The 18,311-nt window shown below is 48.8% G+C and overlaps 1 protein-coding gene across 1 annotated transcript in view; it reads left to right on the top strand.

Moving 5' to 3' along the window:
• The window catches only part of GAL3ST4 (galactose-3-O-sulfotransferase 4), a 17,744-nt gene extending 849 nt beyond the window's left edge, over window positions 1-16,895 (top strand). The window contains 6 exon segments of the mRNA XM_067469626.1: window positions 9,493-9,618; window positions 10,282-10,555; window positions 16,000-16,167; window positions 16,169-16,224; window positions 16,226-16,441; window positions 16,443-16,895. Of these exon segments, the coding sequence (XP_067325727.1) occupies window positions 9,494-9,618; window positions 10,282-10,555; window positions 16,000-16,167; window positions 16,169-16,224; window positions 16,226-16,441; window positions 16,443-16,824 (1,221 nt within the window). The 5' untranslated portion in view covers window position 9,493 and the 3' untranslated portion in view covers window positions 16,825-16,895.
• Window positions 16,896-18,311: the final 1,416 nt, after the last annotated feature.

The raw sequence follows: 18,311 nt of genomic DNA, 5'->3' as shown, positions 1-18,311 counted from the left end.
CCAGAGACCCCCCTCCAAAGGCCAGAGGGAGGGGTGGGTAAGTGCCCCCCAGCCCCAAAACAAGAAGGAGAGAGGGCTCAGTCGGGGAAATAAACAGAGCCCCCCCCCCCCAAGGCCAGAGGGAAGGGTGGGCAAGTGCCCCCAGCCCCAAAACAACAGGGAGAGAGGGGTCAGTCGGGGAAGTAGCCAGAGACCCCCCCCAAAGGATTGAGAGAGGGGTGGGCAAGTGACCCCCAGCCCCAAAACAAGAAGGAGAGAGGGGTCAGTTGGGGAAATAACCAGAGACCCCCTCCCCAAAGGCTCGAGAGAGGGGTGGGCAAGTGCCCCCAGCCCCAAAACAAGAGGGAGTGAGGGGTCAGTCGGAGAAATAACTAGAGACCCCCCCCCCAAAGGCTTGAGAGGGGTGGGCAAGTGCCCCCAACCCCAAAACAAGAAGGAGAGAGGGGTCCGTCGGGGAAATAACCAGAGACACCCCCTCCCCAAAGGCTAGAGAGAGGGGTGGGTAAGTGCCCCCCAGCCCCAAAACAAGAGGGAGAGAGGGGTCAGTCGGGGAAATAACTAGAGACCCCCTCAAAGGCTCGAGAGAGGGGTGGGCAAGTGCCCCCCAGTCCCAAAACAAGAGGGAGAGAGGTGTCAGTCGGAGAAATAACTAGAGCCCCCCCCCCCCCAAAGGCTCGAGAGAGGGGTGGGCAAGTGCCCCCAGCCCCAAAACAAGAAGGAGAGAGGGCTCAGTCGGGGAAATAAACAGAGCCCCCCCCCCCAAGGCCAGAGGGAAGGGTGGGCAAGTGCCCCCAGCCCCAAAACAAGAGGGAAGGGGGGGTCAGTCGGGGAAGTAGCCAGAGACCCCCCCCAAAGGATTGAGAGAGGGGTGGGCAAGCACCCCCAGCCCCAAAACAAGAGGGAGTGAGGGGTCAGTCGGAGAAATAACTAGAGACCCCCCCCAAAGGCTTGAGAGGGGTGGGCAAGTGCCCCCAACCCCAAAACAAGAGGGAGAGAGGGGTCAGTCGGGGAAGTAGCCAGAGACCCCCTCAAAGGCCAGAGGGAAGGGTGGGCAAGCGCCCCCAGCCCCAAAACAAGAGGGAGAGAGGGGTTGAGAGGGGAAATAACTAGAGACCCCCTCAAAGGCTCGAGAGAGGGGTGGGCAAGTGCCCCCCAGTCCCAAAACAAGAGGGAGAGAGGTGTCAGTCGGAGAAATAACTAGAGCCCCCCCCCCAAAGGCTAGAGAGAGGGGTGGGCAAGTGCCCCCAGCCCCAAAACAAGAAGGAGAGAGGGGTCAGTCAGGGAAATAACCAGAGACCCCCCCAAGGTGAGAGATAGGGGTGGGCAAGTGCCCCCAGCCCCAAAAGAGCAACAGGTCCCACCCTTTCCCCCCCACAGCCAGGTGCGGAGGCCCCAGGGGAGGGTCTCCCTGCCTTCCCTCCCAGAGCAGAAGAAGTCAACAAGGCAGCTGCCACTCTGAGCACAACAAGGGCGGGCGCAGGTAAGAGGCACCTGGGCTCCTTCCTCTTTACCCTGGGCATCCTCACTCTCATCATTTCCCCAAAGGGACTCAGGGCAGCTCTCCGAAGCACTCCAGGTGCAACACACAAAACACAATCACTGCCTAACCAAGATCACAAGAACAACAGCAGGCAATAACAACCACACCTGGAATATCGTGTCCAGTTCTGGGCACCACAATTGAAGAGCGATATCAACAAGCTGGAATGTGTCCAGAGGAAGAGGGTGACTCAAAGGATCCTGGGTCTGGAGAACAAGCCCTATGAGGAGCGGCTTAAGGAGCTGGGCATGTTTAGCCTGAAGAAGAGAAGGCTGAGAGGAGAGGCTCCTTCTTTGGAGGCTTTGAAACAGAGGCTGGATGGCCATCTGTGGGGGGTGCTTTGAATGCAATATTCCTGCTTCTTGGCAGAATGGGGTCGGACTGGAGGATGGCCCAGGAGGTCTCTTCCAACTCTAGGATTCTAGGATTCCATGACATGAGGAGGGTTAGGACTTAGTTTCTGCTTCCCTAGAGACTAGGACGCAATGGAAGAATGGCTTCAAACTACAGGAAAGGAAGGAGATTCCACCTGAACATGAGGAAGAACTTCCTGACTGTGAGAGCCGTTCAGCAGTGGAACTCTCTGCCCCGGAGGGAGTGTGCTGGAGGCTCCTTCTTTGGAAGCTTTGAAACAGAGGCTGGATGGCCATCTGTCAGGGGTGATTTGAATGCAATATTCCTGCTTCTTAGCAGGGGGTTGGACTGGATGGCCCATGAGGTCTCTTCCAACTCTAGGATGAACTTTCTGACTGTGAGAGCCATTCAGCAGTGGAACTCTCTGCCCTGGAGTGTGGTAGAGGCTCCTTCTTTGGAGGCTTTTAAGCAGAGGCTGGATGGCCATCTGTCAGGGGTGCTTTGAAGGTGATTTTCCTGCTTCTTGGCAGAATGGGGTTGGACTAGAGGATGGCCCACGAAGTCTCTTCCAACTCTAGGATTCTAGGATTTCCAACAGAACTTCTGAAGCTGCTTACTTACTTACTTAGGTGATCCCTCGTTGGACGAGTAAGATGGTCTTCCATGATGGGTTTCCTTGTGGGTCCGTAGGCGGCTATGGAGCCCTATTCTTGACCTGCATCTTCTCCCACAGTGAGGGCATTGGTTTCCAGGTGGAAGGTGGTCCCAGTTGGGGTTGGCTTGATGCGCCTTCCTCTTGGCACATTTCTCCCTTTCGCCCTCCATTTGTGCCTCTTTGAATGCTGCAGCACTGCTGGGCACAGCTGACCTCCAGCTGGAGCGCTCAAGGGCCAGGGCTTCTCACTTCTCAGTGTCTATGTCAGAGTTTTTAAGGTTGGCTTTGAGCCCATCTTTCAATCTCTTTTCCTGCCCTCCAACATTCCGTTTTCCATTCTTGAGTTCGGAGTAGAGCAACTGCTTTGGGAGACGATGGTTAGGCATCCAAACAATGTGGCTGGTCCAGCGGAGTTGATGGCGGAGGAGCATCGCTTCAATGCTGGTGGTCTTTGCTTCTTCTTCCAGCACGCTGATGTTTGTCCGCTTGTCTTCCCAAGAGATTTGCAGGATTTTCCGGAGGCAGCGCTGATGGAATTGTTCCAGGAGTTGCATGTGACATCTGTAGACAGTCCACGTTTCACAGGCATAGAGCAGGGTTGGGAGGACAATAGCTTTATAGACAAGCACCTTGGTCTCCCTACGGATGTCCCGGTCCTCAAACACTCTCTGCTTCATTTGGAAGAATGCTGTACTCTCAGAGCTCAGGCGATGTTGTATTTCAGTCTCAATGTTGACGTCTGTAGACAGTCCACATTTCGCAGGCATAGAGCAGGGTTGGGAGGACAATAGCTTTATAGACAAGCCCCTTGGTCTCCCTACGGATGTCCCGGTCCTCAAACACTCTCTGCTTCATTCGGGAAAATGCTGCGCTTGCAGAGCTCAGGCGGTGTTGCATTTCGGTGTCGATGTTGACTTTGGTGGAGAGGTGGCTGCCAAGGGAGCGGAAATGGTCCACATTTTCTAATGTTACACTATTAGCCACAGATACAGGCAAAATCTCAGGAGAGGATGCTGCCGAAACATATTGGCGATGCATCCAGCAAACCACACAGCCCAACCCCACGTCAAGGATGTTTCCACCTGTGAAGAGATGCAGGATTTCAGTCCCCGAAACCAGGTTGAGATTGTCTGGGAAGAAGCACGAAGGGAACAACAATCGGAAGGATCTCAAGAACGAAAGAAGCCAGGACGGGGGTGCCTAAAGAACTCTGAACAGAGCCAAGATTTCAAAGGCACACGTAGAAGAAATGGGAAAGGGGGAAACCACCAAATTTGAACCCATAACCAAGGTGTGTAGGAAATGGGTCAGAAAGGCAAAGGCCCCACACGAGCCCAGGCGTGCCAGAGAAAGACCAAAAGCCATAAAAAGGCGTTCTCTGGTTGTGTCAATAGAAAGAGGACAAACCAGGAAACGGCAGAAGGTCTGCCTGGAGAGGAGCAGATGGTGGAGGCCGAGCAGCTCCACACCTTCTTCGCCTCCGTCTCCTTTCTCCCTAAAGGAGACTTGGGGTTCAGCCTCAGCAACACAGAGCGGACGAGGTAATTGGGGAAAGGCAGCCCCAAAGGAGATTCCATCTGAACATGAGGAAGGACTTCCTGACTGTGAGAGCCGTTCAGCAGTGGAACTCTCTGCCCCGGAGTGTGGTGGAGGCTCCTTCTTTGGAAGCTTTGAAACAGAGGCTGGATGGCCATCTGTCAGGGGTGCTTTGAATGCAATTTTCCTGCTTCTTGGCAGAATGGGGTTGGACTGGATGATGGCCCAGGAGGTCTCTTCCCACTCTTTGATTCTAGGATTCTATGACTTTGAGAGGCGTTCAGCAGTGGAACTCTCTGCCCCGGAGGGAGTGTGGTGGAGGCTCCTTCTTTGGAAGCTTTTAAACAGAGGCTGGCTGGCCATCTGTCAGGGGTGCTTTGAATGCAATATTCCTGCTTCTTGGCAGAATACGGTTGGACTGGATGATGGCCCAGGAGGTCTCTTCCAACTCTAGGAATCTAGGATTCTATGACTGTGAGAGCCGTTCAGCAGTGGAACTCTCTGCCCCAGAGGGAGTGTGGTGGAGGCTCCTTCTTTGGAAGCTTTGAAACAGGGGCTGGATGGCCATCTGTCAGGGGTGATTTGAAAGCAATATTCCTGCTTCTTGGCAGAATGGGGTTGGACTGGATGATGGCCCAGGAGGTCTCTTCCAACTCTTGGATTCTATGAAATAAGTCCAGAAGTCGTGCAGGAATACCTGCCCACTCTAAATGAATCCAAGTCTCCAGGGCCAGATGAACTGCATCCATGAGTATCGAAGGAACCAACAGAAGTCATTTCAGAACTGCCAGCAATCATCTTGGAGAAGAGGAGAAGTCCCAGGAGAAGACCAATGGAGGAGGGCCAATGGGGTCCCTTCTTCAAGAAGGAAGCCAAAGAGGGCCCAAACCACCACTGATGCCCTCTCAGCCTGGCATCAAAACCAGGAAAGATGCTGGAGGAGATCGTGAAGGAGGCAGCCTGTAATCAACGTGTTGCCAGAGGCTTTCATGGGTCGCTGAGAGTTTTCCAGGCTGTCTGGCCAATGTGTTCCAATAGCATGTTCTCCTGATGTTCCACCTGCATCTGTGGCTAATGCCATCTGCAGAGGCCTGTTGGCAGTGCAACAAGTGGAGCGTATATATTATACCTACTTTTGCAGACTAGCATATGGAGAGGGGGAGGATTTCATGATGGAGTGGACAACAAGTTAAACATGAGCCAGGAATGGGATGTGGCGGCAAAAAAAGCCAATGGGATGTTGGCCTGCATCAAGAGGAGCCTAGTGTCCAGATCTAGGGAAGTCCTGCTCCCCATGCTCGATTCCGCTTTGGTTAGACCACACCTGGAATATTGCGTCCAATTCTGGGCACCACAATTGAGGGGAGATGTTGACTCTAAGCTGGAATGTGTCCAGAAGAGGGCGACCCAAATGATCAAGGGTCTGGAGAACAAGCCCTATGAGGAGCGGCTTAAGGAGCTGGGCATGTTTAGCCTGAAGAAGAGAAGGCTGAGAGGAGACATGATGAGGGCCATGTATAAATATGTGAGAGGAAGCCACAGGGAGGAGGAGGAGGGAGCAAGCTTGTTTTCTGCTTCCTTGGAGACTAGGACGCAAGGGAACAATGGCTTCAAACTACAAGAGAGGAGATTCCATCTGAACATGAGGAAGAACTTCCTGACTGTGAGAGCCGTTCAGCAGTGGAACTCTCTACCCCGGAGTGTGGTGGAGGCTCCTTCTTTGGAAGCATTTAAACAGAGGCTGGATGGCCATCTGTCAGGGGTGATTTGAATGCAATATTCCTGCTTCTTGGCAGAATGGGGTTGGACTGGATGATGGCCCAGGAGGTCTCTTCCAACTCTTGGATTCTAGGATTCTATGAACCAGGAAACGGCAGACGGTCTGCCTGGAGAGGAGCAGATGGTGGAGGCCGAGCAGCTCCACACCTTCTTCGCCTCCGTCTCTTTTCTCCCCAAAGAAGACTTGGGGTTCAGCCTCAGCAACACAGAGCGGACGAGGTAATTGGGGAAAGGCAGCCCCAAAGGAGATTCCACCTGAACATGAGGAAGAACTTCCTGACTGTGAGAGCCGTTCAGCAGTGGAACTCTCTGCCCCAGAGGGAGTGTGGTGGAGGCTCCTTCTTTGGAAGCTTTGAAACAGGGGCTGGATGGCCATCTGTCAGGGGTGATCTGAATGCAATATTCCTGCTTCTTGGCAGAATGGGGTTGGACTGGAGGATGGCCCAGGAGGTCTCTTCCAACTTTTGGATTCTATGAAATAAGTCCAGAAGTCATCCAGGAATACCTGCCCACTCTAAATGAATCCAGGTCTCCAGGGCCAGATGAATTGCATCCATGAGTATCGAAGGAACCAACAGAATTCATTTCAGAACGGCCAGCAATCCTCTTGGAGAAGAGGAGAAATCCCAGGAGAAGACCAATGGAGGAGGGCCAGTGGGGTCCCTTCTTCAAGAAGAAGTCAAGAAGACTGATGCCCACTCAGCCTGGCATAATAATAATAATAATAATAATAATAATAATAATAATAATAATTTATTTATACCCAGCTCCCCAAGGGACTCGGTGTGGCTGACATGAGGCCGAGCCCTTGCCTTCCCCCTCTTTCCCCTGGAAGCTCCTTTCTGTCCACTCAGCTCCCCAGACAGACAGACAGACAGACCTGTAATTATGGCCTGGCCTGCGTGGCTGCGCCTGCCTTTCTGACCGCAGGATCCCCGGCTCCCCATTGGAGGAAAAGAAGGCACAGGGATCTGTCTGGGAGAGGAGGGAGAAAGTAGTGTCCTCAAGCGTTGAGCTTGACCCCCCCCCCCCGCCCCCATATCTCCATCCCCAAAAAGGCTGAGGCAGAAGGAGCCAGGAAGGGAGGAATCACGGATGGAGGGGACCTCTAAAGGCCATCCAGTCCAACCCCCTTGATTCTGCCTTCGTGCAGGAAAGGCACCATCAAAGCCTTCCCCACCCTAGACAGGTGCCCATCCAGCCTCAGTAGTAGGAGAAGTAGTAGTAGTAGTAGTAGTAATAGAGTTGGAAGAGACCTCAAGGGCCATCCAGCCTCAGTAGTAGGAGAAGTAGTAGTAGTAGTAGTAATAGAGTTGGAAGAGACCTCAAGGTCCATCCAGCCTCAGTAGTAGGAGTAGTAGTAGTAGTAGTAATAGAGTTGGAAGAGACCTCAAGGGCCATCCAGCCTCAGTAGTAGGAGTAGTAGTAGGAGTAGTAATAGAGTTGGAAGAGACCTCAAGGGCCATCCAGCCTCAGTAGTAGGAGTAGTAATAGAGTTGGAAGAGACCTCAAGGGCCATCCGGCCTCAGTAGTAGGAGTAGTAGTAGTAGTAATAGAGTTGGAAGAGACCTCAAGGGCCATCCAGCCTCAGTAGTAGTAGTAGTAGTAGTAGTAGTAGTAGTAATAGAGTTGGAAGAGACCTCAAGGGCCATCCACCCTCAGTAGTAGTAGTAGTAGTAGTAGTAGTAGTAATAGAGTTGGAAGAGACCTCAAGGGCCATCCAGCCTTAGTAAGAATAATAATAATAATAAGACCTTTAAAGTATTGTCAAAGGCTTTCATGGCCGGAATCACTGGGTTGTTGCAGGTTTTTTTTGGGTTATATGGCCATGGTCTAGAGGCATTCTCTCCTGACATTTCGCCTGCATCTATGGCGAAATGCCATAAGCATCCTCAGAGGTAGTGAGGTCTGTTGGAACTAGGAAAAAGGGTGATTGTGATGATGACGATGTTGTATTGTAATATGTTTTTAACATGTAATGATGATGCATTGTGTGGTTTGTATTTTGTATATGAACACATGTTGTGAACCGGATCTGAGTCTCTCCTGGAGGTGAGGAGATCGGTATAGAAAACTTTTAAATAATAATTATAAATAAATAAAATAGAGGACTCTTGTCTGCTGGAGCTAGGGGTGAATGTTTCAACTGACCACCTTGATTAGCATTGGATGGCCTGGCAGTGCCTGGGGCAATCCTTTGTTGAGAGGTGATTAGATGTCCCTGTTTGTTTTCCCTCTGCTGTTTTAATTTTAGAGCTTTTAGTATTAAAAACTACCAGTATTAAAAAAAACAAACTCTAAAATTAAAACAGCAAAACAGCAGAGGGAAAACAATCAGGGACATCTAATCACCTCTCAACAAAAGATTGCCCCAGGCACTGCCAGGCCATCAAATGCTAATGAAGGTGGTCAGTTGAAACATTCACACCTAGCTCCAGCAGACAAGAGTCCTTTGTCCCACCCTGGTCTTTCCACAGATATATAACCCCTTTTCCTACTTCCAACAGACCTCACAACCTCTGAGGATGCTTGCCATAGATGCAGGCAAAACGTCAGGAGAGAATGCCTCTAGAACATGGCCCTATAGCCCGAAAAAACCCACAAGAACCTACTGCCCTATACTTGTTCGTGATGTTTTGTATTGATGTTGTTCACCGCTTTGAGTCGCCGGAGGGCTGAGAAAAACGGGATAGAAATAAAGTAAATAAATACATAATAAATAAATAAACAATTGGATGGTGAGACTGGATCTTGATTTTTAACTATGAGATGAGATGTTATGATGTTTATTGATTGTTTTAAATTGTTCTTAACTGTTTTTATCATGTTTAAGTATGATATTTGCTATTGTTAACTGCTCTGAGTCGCCCTGAGGGCTGAGAAGAGCGGGATACAAAGATAGTAAATAAATAAACAAATAAATAAATAAGAATCCAGTCCAACCCCATTCTGCCTTCTGTATTGGGTGTACTGCTGACAATGCGGTCTCTCTCCTCCCTTCCTTCCTTCCTTCCTTCCTTCCTCCCTCCCTCCCTCCCTCCCTTCCTTCCTCCCTCCCTTCTTTCCTTCCTTCCTTCCTTCCTTCTTTCCTTCCTTCCTTCTTTCCTCCCTTCCTCCCTCCCTCCCTCCCTCCCTCCCTTCCTTCCTCCCTCCCTTCTTTCCTTCCTTCCTTCCTTCCTTCCTTCCTTCCTACCTTCCTTCCTTCTTTCCTCCCTTCCTCCCTCCCTCCCTCCCTCCCTTCCTTCCTTCCTCCCTCCCTTCTTTCTTTCCTTCCTTCCTTCCTTCCTTCCTTCCTACCTTCCTTCCTTCTTTCCTCCCTTCCTCCCTCCCTCCCTCCCTCCCTCCCTTCCTTCCTTCCTTCCTCCCTCCCTCCCTTCCTTCCTCCCTCCCTCCCTCCCTCCCTCCCTTCCTTCTTTCCTCCCTCCCTCCCTCCCTCCCTCCCTCCCTTCCTTCTTTCCTTCCTCCCTTCCTCCCTCCCTCCCTCCCTCCTCTCCTTCCTTCCTTCCTTCCTTCCTTCCTCCCTTCTTTCCTTCTTTCCTTCCTCCCTCCCTTCCTTCCTCCCTTCTTTCCTTCCTTCCCTCCTTCCTCCCTCCCTCCCTCCCTCCCTCCCTTCCTTCCTTCTTTCCAGGATGAAGGCCCTCCTGGGCGTCTGCTGCTGCTGCTGCCGCCATCCGCAGGTGCTGTGGGCTGCCCTGGCCGCCTCCATGACCATCGGCTTCGCTCTGCAGCTTTTGGGGGTCTCCTTCCAGAAGAGGTAATGCCAGCCCCCCCCCTTTGCAATCCCTTTGCACTTGTTAAGCCAGGCCTAAGCCAACTTGGGCCCTCCTCCAGAAGTTTTGGACTCCCACAATTCCTAACAGCCAGTAATAATACTATAATAATATAATAATACAATACAATAATATAATAAAATAGTAATATAATAGGTAAAGGTAAAGGTGTTCCCCTGACATGAAGTCCAGTCGTGTCCGACTCTGGGGTGTGGTGCTCACCTCCATTTCTAAGCCAAAGAGCCAGCATTGTCCGCAGACACCTCCAAGGTCATGTGGCTGGCATGACTGCATGGAGCACCATTACCTTCCCACCGTAGCGGTACCTATTGATCTACTCACATTTGCATGTTTTCAAACTACTAGGTTGGCAGAAGCTGGGGCTGACAGCAGAAGCTCACACCGCTCCCCGGATTCAAACCTGTGACCTTTTGGTTTTATTGCGTAATGGTGTAATATTTGTTATTGCTTATGTTTTTAATTTGCTTTGAATTGTATTGTTATTGTTTTGCTGTTGTTGTGTTGAGGCCTCGGCCTTTGTAAGCCGCATCAATCGAGTCCCTCGGGAGATGCTAGCCACACGTATGAGCCGGCATGCACACGTGTGAATTAACTCCTCTTTCTCCCCCTCCTGCTCGCCCCCGCAGGGAGCCCCTCCCGCAGCAGCTGCCCCCCTCCCCCAGCCCCACTTGCCGGCCGCGGCAGCACGTGGTCTTCCTGAAGACGCACAAGACGGGCAGCAGCACGGTGGTCAACATCCTGCACCGCTTTGGGGACCTGCGCGGACTGCGCTTCGCCCTGCCCGCCCGCTACCAGTTCAGCTACCCCAGCCCCTTCCAGGCACGCAGGGTCAAGGGCTGGCACCCCCGCGGGAGACCCTTCGACCTCCTCTGCCACCACATGCGCTTCAACCTGCCCGAGGTCAGTGGGCAAAGGATTGGGATTGGGGGGGGGGGGTCAGGGCAGGAGGGCCGGAATCCACGCCAGTGGAATGGCATGGGTGCAAATGGTATACCTGAGCATGCACAGAGAGCATGGGCTTTCCCTCTGGCGGAGGTATCCTTTAGAATAGCATAGGTGCAAGCAGTGCTCAGAGCATGAATAGCTTTATTGTACACTGCATCTCTCCATCTACCTATCCATCCATCTCTCCACCCATCTATCTATTGACCTTTCTTTCTATCCATCATCCATCCATCTACCTATCTGTCGCCCTACCGACTCACTTATCTACTAATCCATCCAGTCATCCATCCATCTATCTATCTATCTATCCATCTACCCATCTATCCATCCATCTCTCCACCCATCTATCTATTGACCATTCTCTCTATCCATCATCCATCCATCTACCTATCTGTCGCCCTACCGACTTACTTATCTACTAATCCATCGTCATCCATCCATCTATCTATCTATCTATCTATCTATCTATCTATCTATCTATCTATCCATCTACCCATCTACCCATCTACCTGTCCATCCATCTCTCCACCCATCTATCTATTGACCTTTCTCTCTATCCATCATCCATCCATCTACCTATCTGTCGACCTACCGACTCACTTATCTACTAATCCATCCAGTCATCCATCCATCTATCTATCTATCTATCTATCTATCTATCTATCTATCCATCCTTCCATTCATCTATCATGGTGGATGGTGTGTCCTGGTCCATGAGGTCACAATACGTTGGAAGCAACTGAACGAATAAACAACAAAATTTATCTATCTATCTATCTATCCATCTACCTATCCATCCATCTCTCCACCCATCTATCTATTGACCTTTTTTTCTATCCATCATCCATCCATCTACCTATCTGTCGCCCTACCGACTCACTTATCTACTAATCCATCCAGTCATCCATCCATCTATCTATCTATCTATCTATCTATCTATCTATCTATCTATCCTTCCATTCATCTATCATGGTGGATGGTGTGTCCTGGTCCATGAGGTCACAATACGTTGGAAGCAACTGAACGAATAAACAACAAAATTTATCTATCTATCTATCTATCTATCTATCTATCTATCTCTCCATCTACCTATCCATCCATCTCTCCACCCATCTATCTATTGACCTTTTTTTCTATCCATCATCCATCCATCTACCTATCTGTCGACCTACCGACTCACTTATCTACTAATCCATCCAGTCATCCATCCATCCATCTATCTATCTATCTATCTATCTATCTATCTATCTATCCATCCTTCCATTCATCTATCATGGTGGATGGTGTGTCCTGGTCCATGAGGTCACAATACGTTGGAAGCAACTGAACGAATAAACAACAAAATTTATCTATCTATCTATCTATCCATCTACCTATCCACCCATCTCTCCACCCATCTATCTATTGACCTTTCTTTCTATCCATCATCCATCCATCTACCTATCTGTCGCCCTACCGACTCACTTATCTACTAATCCATCCAGTCATCCATCCATCCATCCATCCATCCATCCATCCATCCATCCATCCATCTATCTATCTATCTATCTATCTATCTATCCTTCCATTCATCTATCATGGTGGATGGTGTGTCCTGGTCCATGAGGTCACAATACGTTGGAAGCAACTGAACGAATAAACAACAAAATTTATCTATCTATCTATCTATCTATCTATCTATCTATCCATCTACCCATCTACCTATCCATCCATCTCTCCACCCATCTATCTATTGACCTTTCTTTCTATCCATCATCCATCCATCTACCTATCTGTCGACCTACCGACTCACTTATCTACTAATCCATCCAGTCATCCATCTACCTTTCTGTCTGTCTGTCTGTCTGTCTATCCATCCATCCATCCATTCATCTATCATGGTGGATGGTGTGTCCTGGACCATGAGGTCACAATACGTTGGAAGCAACTGAACGAATAAACAACAAAATTTATCTATCTATCTATCTATCTATCTATCTATCTATCTATCTCTCCATCTACCTATCCATCCATCTCTCCACCCATCTATCTATTGACCTTTCTCTCTATCCATCATCCATCCATCTACCTATCTGTCGACCTACCGACTCACTTATCTACTAATCCATCCAGTCATCCATCCATCTATCTATCTATCTATCTATCTATCTATCTATCCTTCCATTCATCTATCATGGTGGATGGTGTGTCCTGGTCCATGAGGTCACAATACGTTGGAAGCAACTGAACGAATAAACAACAAAATTTATCTATCTATCTATCTATCTATCTATCTATCTATCTATCTATCTATCTATCTATCTCTCCATCTACCTATCCATCCATCTCTCCACCCATCTATCTATTGACCTTTTTTTCTATCCATCATCCATCCATCTACCTATCTGTCGACCTACCGACTCACTTATCTACTAATCCATCCAGTCATCCATCCATCTATCTATCTATCTATCTATCTATCTATCTATCTATCTATCTATCTATCCATCCTTCCATTCATCTATCATGGTGGATGGTGTGTCCTGGTCCATGAGGTCACAATACGTTGGAAGCAACTGAACGAATAAACAACAAAATTTATCTATCTATCTATCTATCCATCTACCTATCCACCCATCTCTCCACCCATCTATCTATTGACCTTTCTTTCTATCCATCATCCATCCATCTACCTATCTGTCGCCCTACCGACTCACTTATCTACTAATCCATCCAGTCATCCATCCATCCATCCATCCATCCATCCATCCATCCATCCATCTATCTATCTATCTATCTATCTATCTATCTATCTATCTATCCTTCCATTCATCTATCATGGTGGATGGTGTGTCCTGGTCCATGAGGTCACAATACGTTGGAAGCAACTGAACGAATAAACAACAAAATTTATCTATCTATCTATCTATCTATCTATCTATCTATCCATCTACCCATCTACCTATCCATCCATCTCTCCACCCATCTATCTATTGACCTTTCTTTCTATCCATCATCCATCCATCTACCTATCTGTCGACCTACCGACTCACTTATCTACTAATCCATCCAGTCATCCATCTACCTTTCTGTCTGTCTGTCTGTCTGTCTGTCTATCCATCCATCCATCCATTCATCTATCATGGTGGATGGTGTGTCCTGGACCATGAGGTCACAATACGTTGGAAGCAACTGAACGAATAAACAACAAAATTTATCTATCTATCTATCTATCTATCTATCTATCTATCTATCTATCTCTCCATCTACCTATCCATCCATCTCTCCACCCATCTATCTATTGACCTTTCTCTCTATCCATCATCCATCCATCTACCTATCTGTCGACCTACCGACTCACTTATCTACTAATCCATCCAGTCATCCATCCATCTATCTATCTATCTATCTATCTATCTATCTATCTATCTATCTATCCTTCCATTCATCTATCATGGTGGATGGTGTGTCCTGGTCCATGAGGTCACAATACGTTGGAAGCAACTGAACGAATAAACAACAAAATTTATCTATCTATCTATCTATCTATCTATCTATCTATCTATCTATCCATCTACCTATCCACCCATCTCTCCACCCATCTATCTATTGACCTTTCTTTCTATCCATCATCCATCCATCTACCTATCTGTCGCCCTACCGACTCACTTATCTACTAATCCATCCAGTCATCCATCCATCTATCTATCTATCTATCTATCTATCTATCTATCTATCTATCTATCTATCTATCCTTCCATTCATCTATCATGGTGGATGGTGTGTCCTGGTCCATGAGGTCACAATACGTTGGAAGCAACTGAACGAATAAACAACAAAATTTATCTATCTATCTATCTATCTATCTATCTATCTATCTATCTATCTCTCCATCTACCTATCCATCCATCTCTCCACCCATCTATCTATTGACCTTTCTTTCTATCCATCATCCATCCATCTACCTATCTGTCGACCTACCTATTCACGTATCTACTAATCCATCCAGTCATCCATCTACCTTTCTGTCTGTCTGTCTATCCATCCATCCATTCATCTATCATGGTGGATGGTGTGTCCTGGACCATGAGGTCACAATACGTTGGAAGCAACTGAACGAATAAACAACAAAATCTATCTATCTATCTATCTATCTATCTATCTATCTATCTATCTATCCATCCATCCATCCATCCATCCATCCACTCATCTATTTATCTATCCATTCATCTAGAATCATAGAATCATAGAATCATGGAATCCTAGAATCCTAGAGTTGGAAGAGACCTCCTGGGCCTTCATCCAGTCCACCCCCCTTCTGCCAAGAAGCAGGAATATTGCATTCAAATCACCCCTGACAGATGGCCATCCAGCCTCTGTTTCAAAGCCTCCAAAGAAGGAGCCTCCACCACACTCCCTCCGGGGCAGAGAGTTCCACTGCTACCTAAAGTTCTTTCTAGCATCTACTAATCCATGCATCCATCCAATCTATTATCTATTGACCTTTCTGTCTGTCTGTCTGTCTATCTATCCTCCATCTGTCTATCGATGTATCTATCTATCACTTATGGTTTGATTCATCTATTGTCTATCTGTCAGTCTATGTATGTATGTATGTGTATGTATGTATGTATCTGTCCGTCCGTCCATCCATCCATCCATCCATCCATCCATGTATCTATCTATCCATCCATCCATCCATCCATCCATCCATCCATCCATCCATCCATGTATCCATCTATCTATCTATCTATCTATCTATCTATCTATCTATCTATCCATCCATCCATCCATCCATCCATCCATCTATCTATCTATCCATCCATCCATCCATCCATCCATGTATCTATCTATCTATCTATCTATCTATCCATCCATCCATCCACCCACCCAAACCCACCCACCCATCCATCCATGTATCCATCCACCCACCCACCCATCCATCCATCCATGTATCCATCCATCCATCCATCCATCCATCCATCCATGTATCCATCCATCCATGTATCTATCCATCCATCCATCCATGTATCCATCCATCCATGTATCTATCCATCCATCCATCCATCCATCCATCCATGTATCCATCCATCCATGTATCCATCTATCCATGTATCCATCCATCCATGTATCTATCCATCCATCCATCCATGTATCCATCCATCCATCCATGTATCCATCCATCCATCCATCCATGTATCCATCCATCCATGTATCCATCCATCCATGTATCTATCCATCCATCCACCCATCCATCTGTCCATCCATCCATGTATCTATCCCTCCATCCATCCATCCCTCTCTCCTCCTCTCTTCTGGTGTGGTTCTTCCCAAGGGCCTGTGTGCCATGGACATGTTGGGCAGGTGTGCCTGGGTCCTGACTGGCGTTCTCTCCTTCCCTCCCTCCGTCCCGTGTCCAGGTGCGGAAGGTGGTTCCTGGGGACAGCTTCTACTTCTCGGTGGTGCGTGACCCGGTCTCCTTGGCGGAGTCGGCCTTCTCCTACTTCCGGGGGGTGTCCTCCGCCTTCCGCCGCGCGCCCTCCCTGCCCGCCTTCCTGGCCGCCCCGCAGCGCTACTTCCGCCCGGGCTGAGCGCGGCAACCACTACGCCCGCAACCTGCTCTGGTTCGACTTTGGCCTGGACCCCCCCCTCGGCGCCCGGCCCGGCCCCCATCCGCGAGGCCCTGGCCCGGCTGGACCGCACCTTCGACCTGGTGCTGGTGACGGAACACCTGGACGAGTCGCTGGTGCTGCTGGCGGAGGCGCTGTGCTGGGACCTGGGGGACGTGGTGGCCTTCCGGCACAACCTGCGCAGCCCGCGGGCCCGGGGCCCCCCCTTGAGCCCCTCGCAGGCCGCCCGGCTTCCGCGCCTGGAACCACCTGGACTGGCAGCTCTACTCGCACTTCAACGCCTCCTTCTGGGCCCGCGTGGAGCGCTTTGGGCGGGGGCGCATGGCGGGGGCGGTGGGGCGGCTGCGGGCGCTGCGGGCGGAGCTGGAGGGGCGCTGCCTGCGGGGAGGGGGCCCCCTGGAGCCCACCCACATCCCCGACCAGGCCGCCCGGCCCTTCCAGTTCGGCCAGGCCCCCATCCTGGGGTACGCCCTGCGCCCCGGACTCCGGCCCCCCTGGACACAGCGCTGCCGCCGACTGGTCACTCCCGAACTCCAGTACAAGGACCTGCTGGACGCCAAGCAGTTCCCCCCCCTGGCCGCACGGCCGAACGTCACTCACCCCGGCCCCGCCTAGCCAACCTTTACACTGCCAGGTGTGGCCGAAGGATTTCTTGCACAGCCAGAAGAACTGGAGCATTTGTGGTTTGCAGGCTGTAGTAGTTCTCGCAGCATTTGCTCCTGACATTTCCCCTCCATCTGAGGCCACTGGCATCTGCAGAGGATCTGATGCGAGTCAAGCAAGTGGAGGATAGATCTATTATATATCTATTAGGCTTGGGCAATCCATGGTTCTAAATGGTTCTAAAGTACTTACAAAACTAAAGTTCTGGTGGTGAAAATTTCAGAACTCTAACAAAACTCTCAAATTTAATTATTATTTCATTATTGGTGATTTTAATGACAGAACCAATTAGGAACTGCCATTTATTATGAATTTTAAGGAACTCATTATGCACAGAGCATTTATATATATATAGATATTAGGCTTGGGCAATCCATGGTTCTAAAATACTTACAAAACTAAAGTTCTGGTGGTGAAAATTTCAGAACTCTAACAAAACTCTCAAAATTTCATAATAAACGGCAATTCCTAATTGGTTCTGTCATTAAAATCACCAATAATGAAATAATAATTAAATTTTGAAAGTTTTGTTAGAGTTCTGAAATTTTCACCACCAGAACTTTAGTTTTGTAAGTACTTTAGAACCATTTAGAACCATGGATTGCCCAAGCCTAGTATCTATATCTATAAAAAGGCTCTGTGCATAATGAGTTCCTTAAAAACAAAAGAACCAATGAATGAAATCACACCAAATTTGGCCACAAAACATCTCACAACACAAGGAGTGGCCATCACTCAAAAATTGTGATTTTGTCATTTGGGAGTTGTAGTTGCTGGGATTTATAGTTCACCTACAGTCAAAGAGCATTCTGAACCCCACCAACGATAGAATTGAACCAAACGTGGCACACAGGACTCCCCTGACCAACAGAAAATACTGGAAGTGTTTGGTGGGCATTGACCTTGAGTTTGGGAGTTGTAGTTCACCTACATCCAGAGACTACCATGGACTCAAAAAATGATGGATCTGGACCAAGTACGTCAGGAGAAATGCCTCTAGAACATGGCTCTATAGCCCGAAAAAACCCACAAGAACCTTGGCACGAATATTCCATAAGCCCAAATATGAATACAGATGGAGATTGGGGGAAATAGACCTTGGCATTTGAGAGTTGTAGTTACTGGGATTTATAGTTCACCTACAATCAAAGAGCATTCTGAACTCCATCAACAGGACTCCCCTGACCAACGAAAATACTGGAAGTGTTTGGTGGGCATTGACCTTGTGTTTGGGAGTTGTAGTTCACCTAAATCCAGAGACTACCGTGGACTCAAAAAATGATGGATCTGGACCAAACTTGGCACGAATATTCCATATGCCCAAATATGAATACAGATGGAGTTTGGGGGAAATAGACCTTTGCATTTGGGAGTTGTAGTTACTGGGATTTATAGTTCACCTATAATCGAAGAGCATTCTGAACCCCACCAACAATGGA

The sequence above is a fragment of the Anolis sagrei genome, chromosome 6, assembly GCF_037176765.1.
Source record: "Anolis sagrei isolate rAnoSag1 chromosome 6, rAnoSag1.mat, whole genome shotgun sequence".
In the NCBI taxonomy this organism is placed as follows: domain Eukaryota; kingdom Metazoa; phylum Chordata; class Lepidosauria; order Squamata; family Dactyloidae; genus Anolis; species Anolis sagrei.
This window is presented reverse-complemented; position numbering and strand designations above follow the sequence as displayed.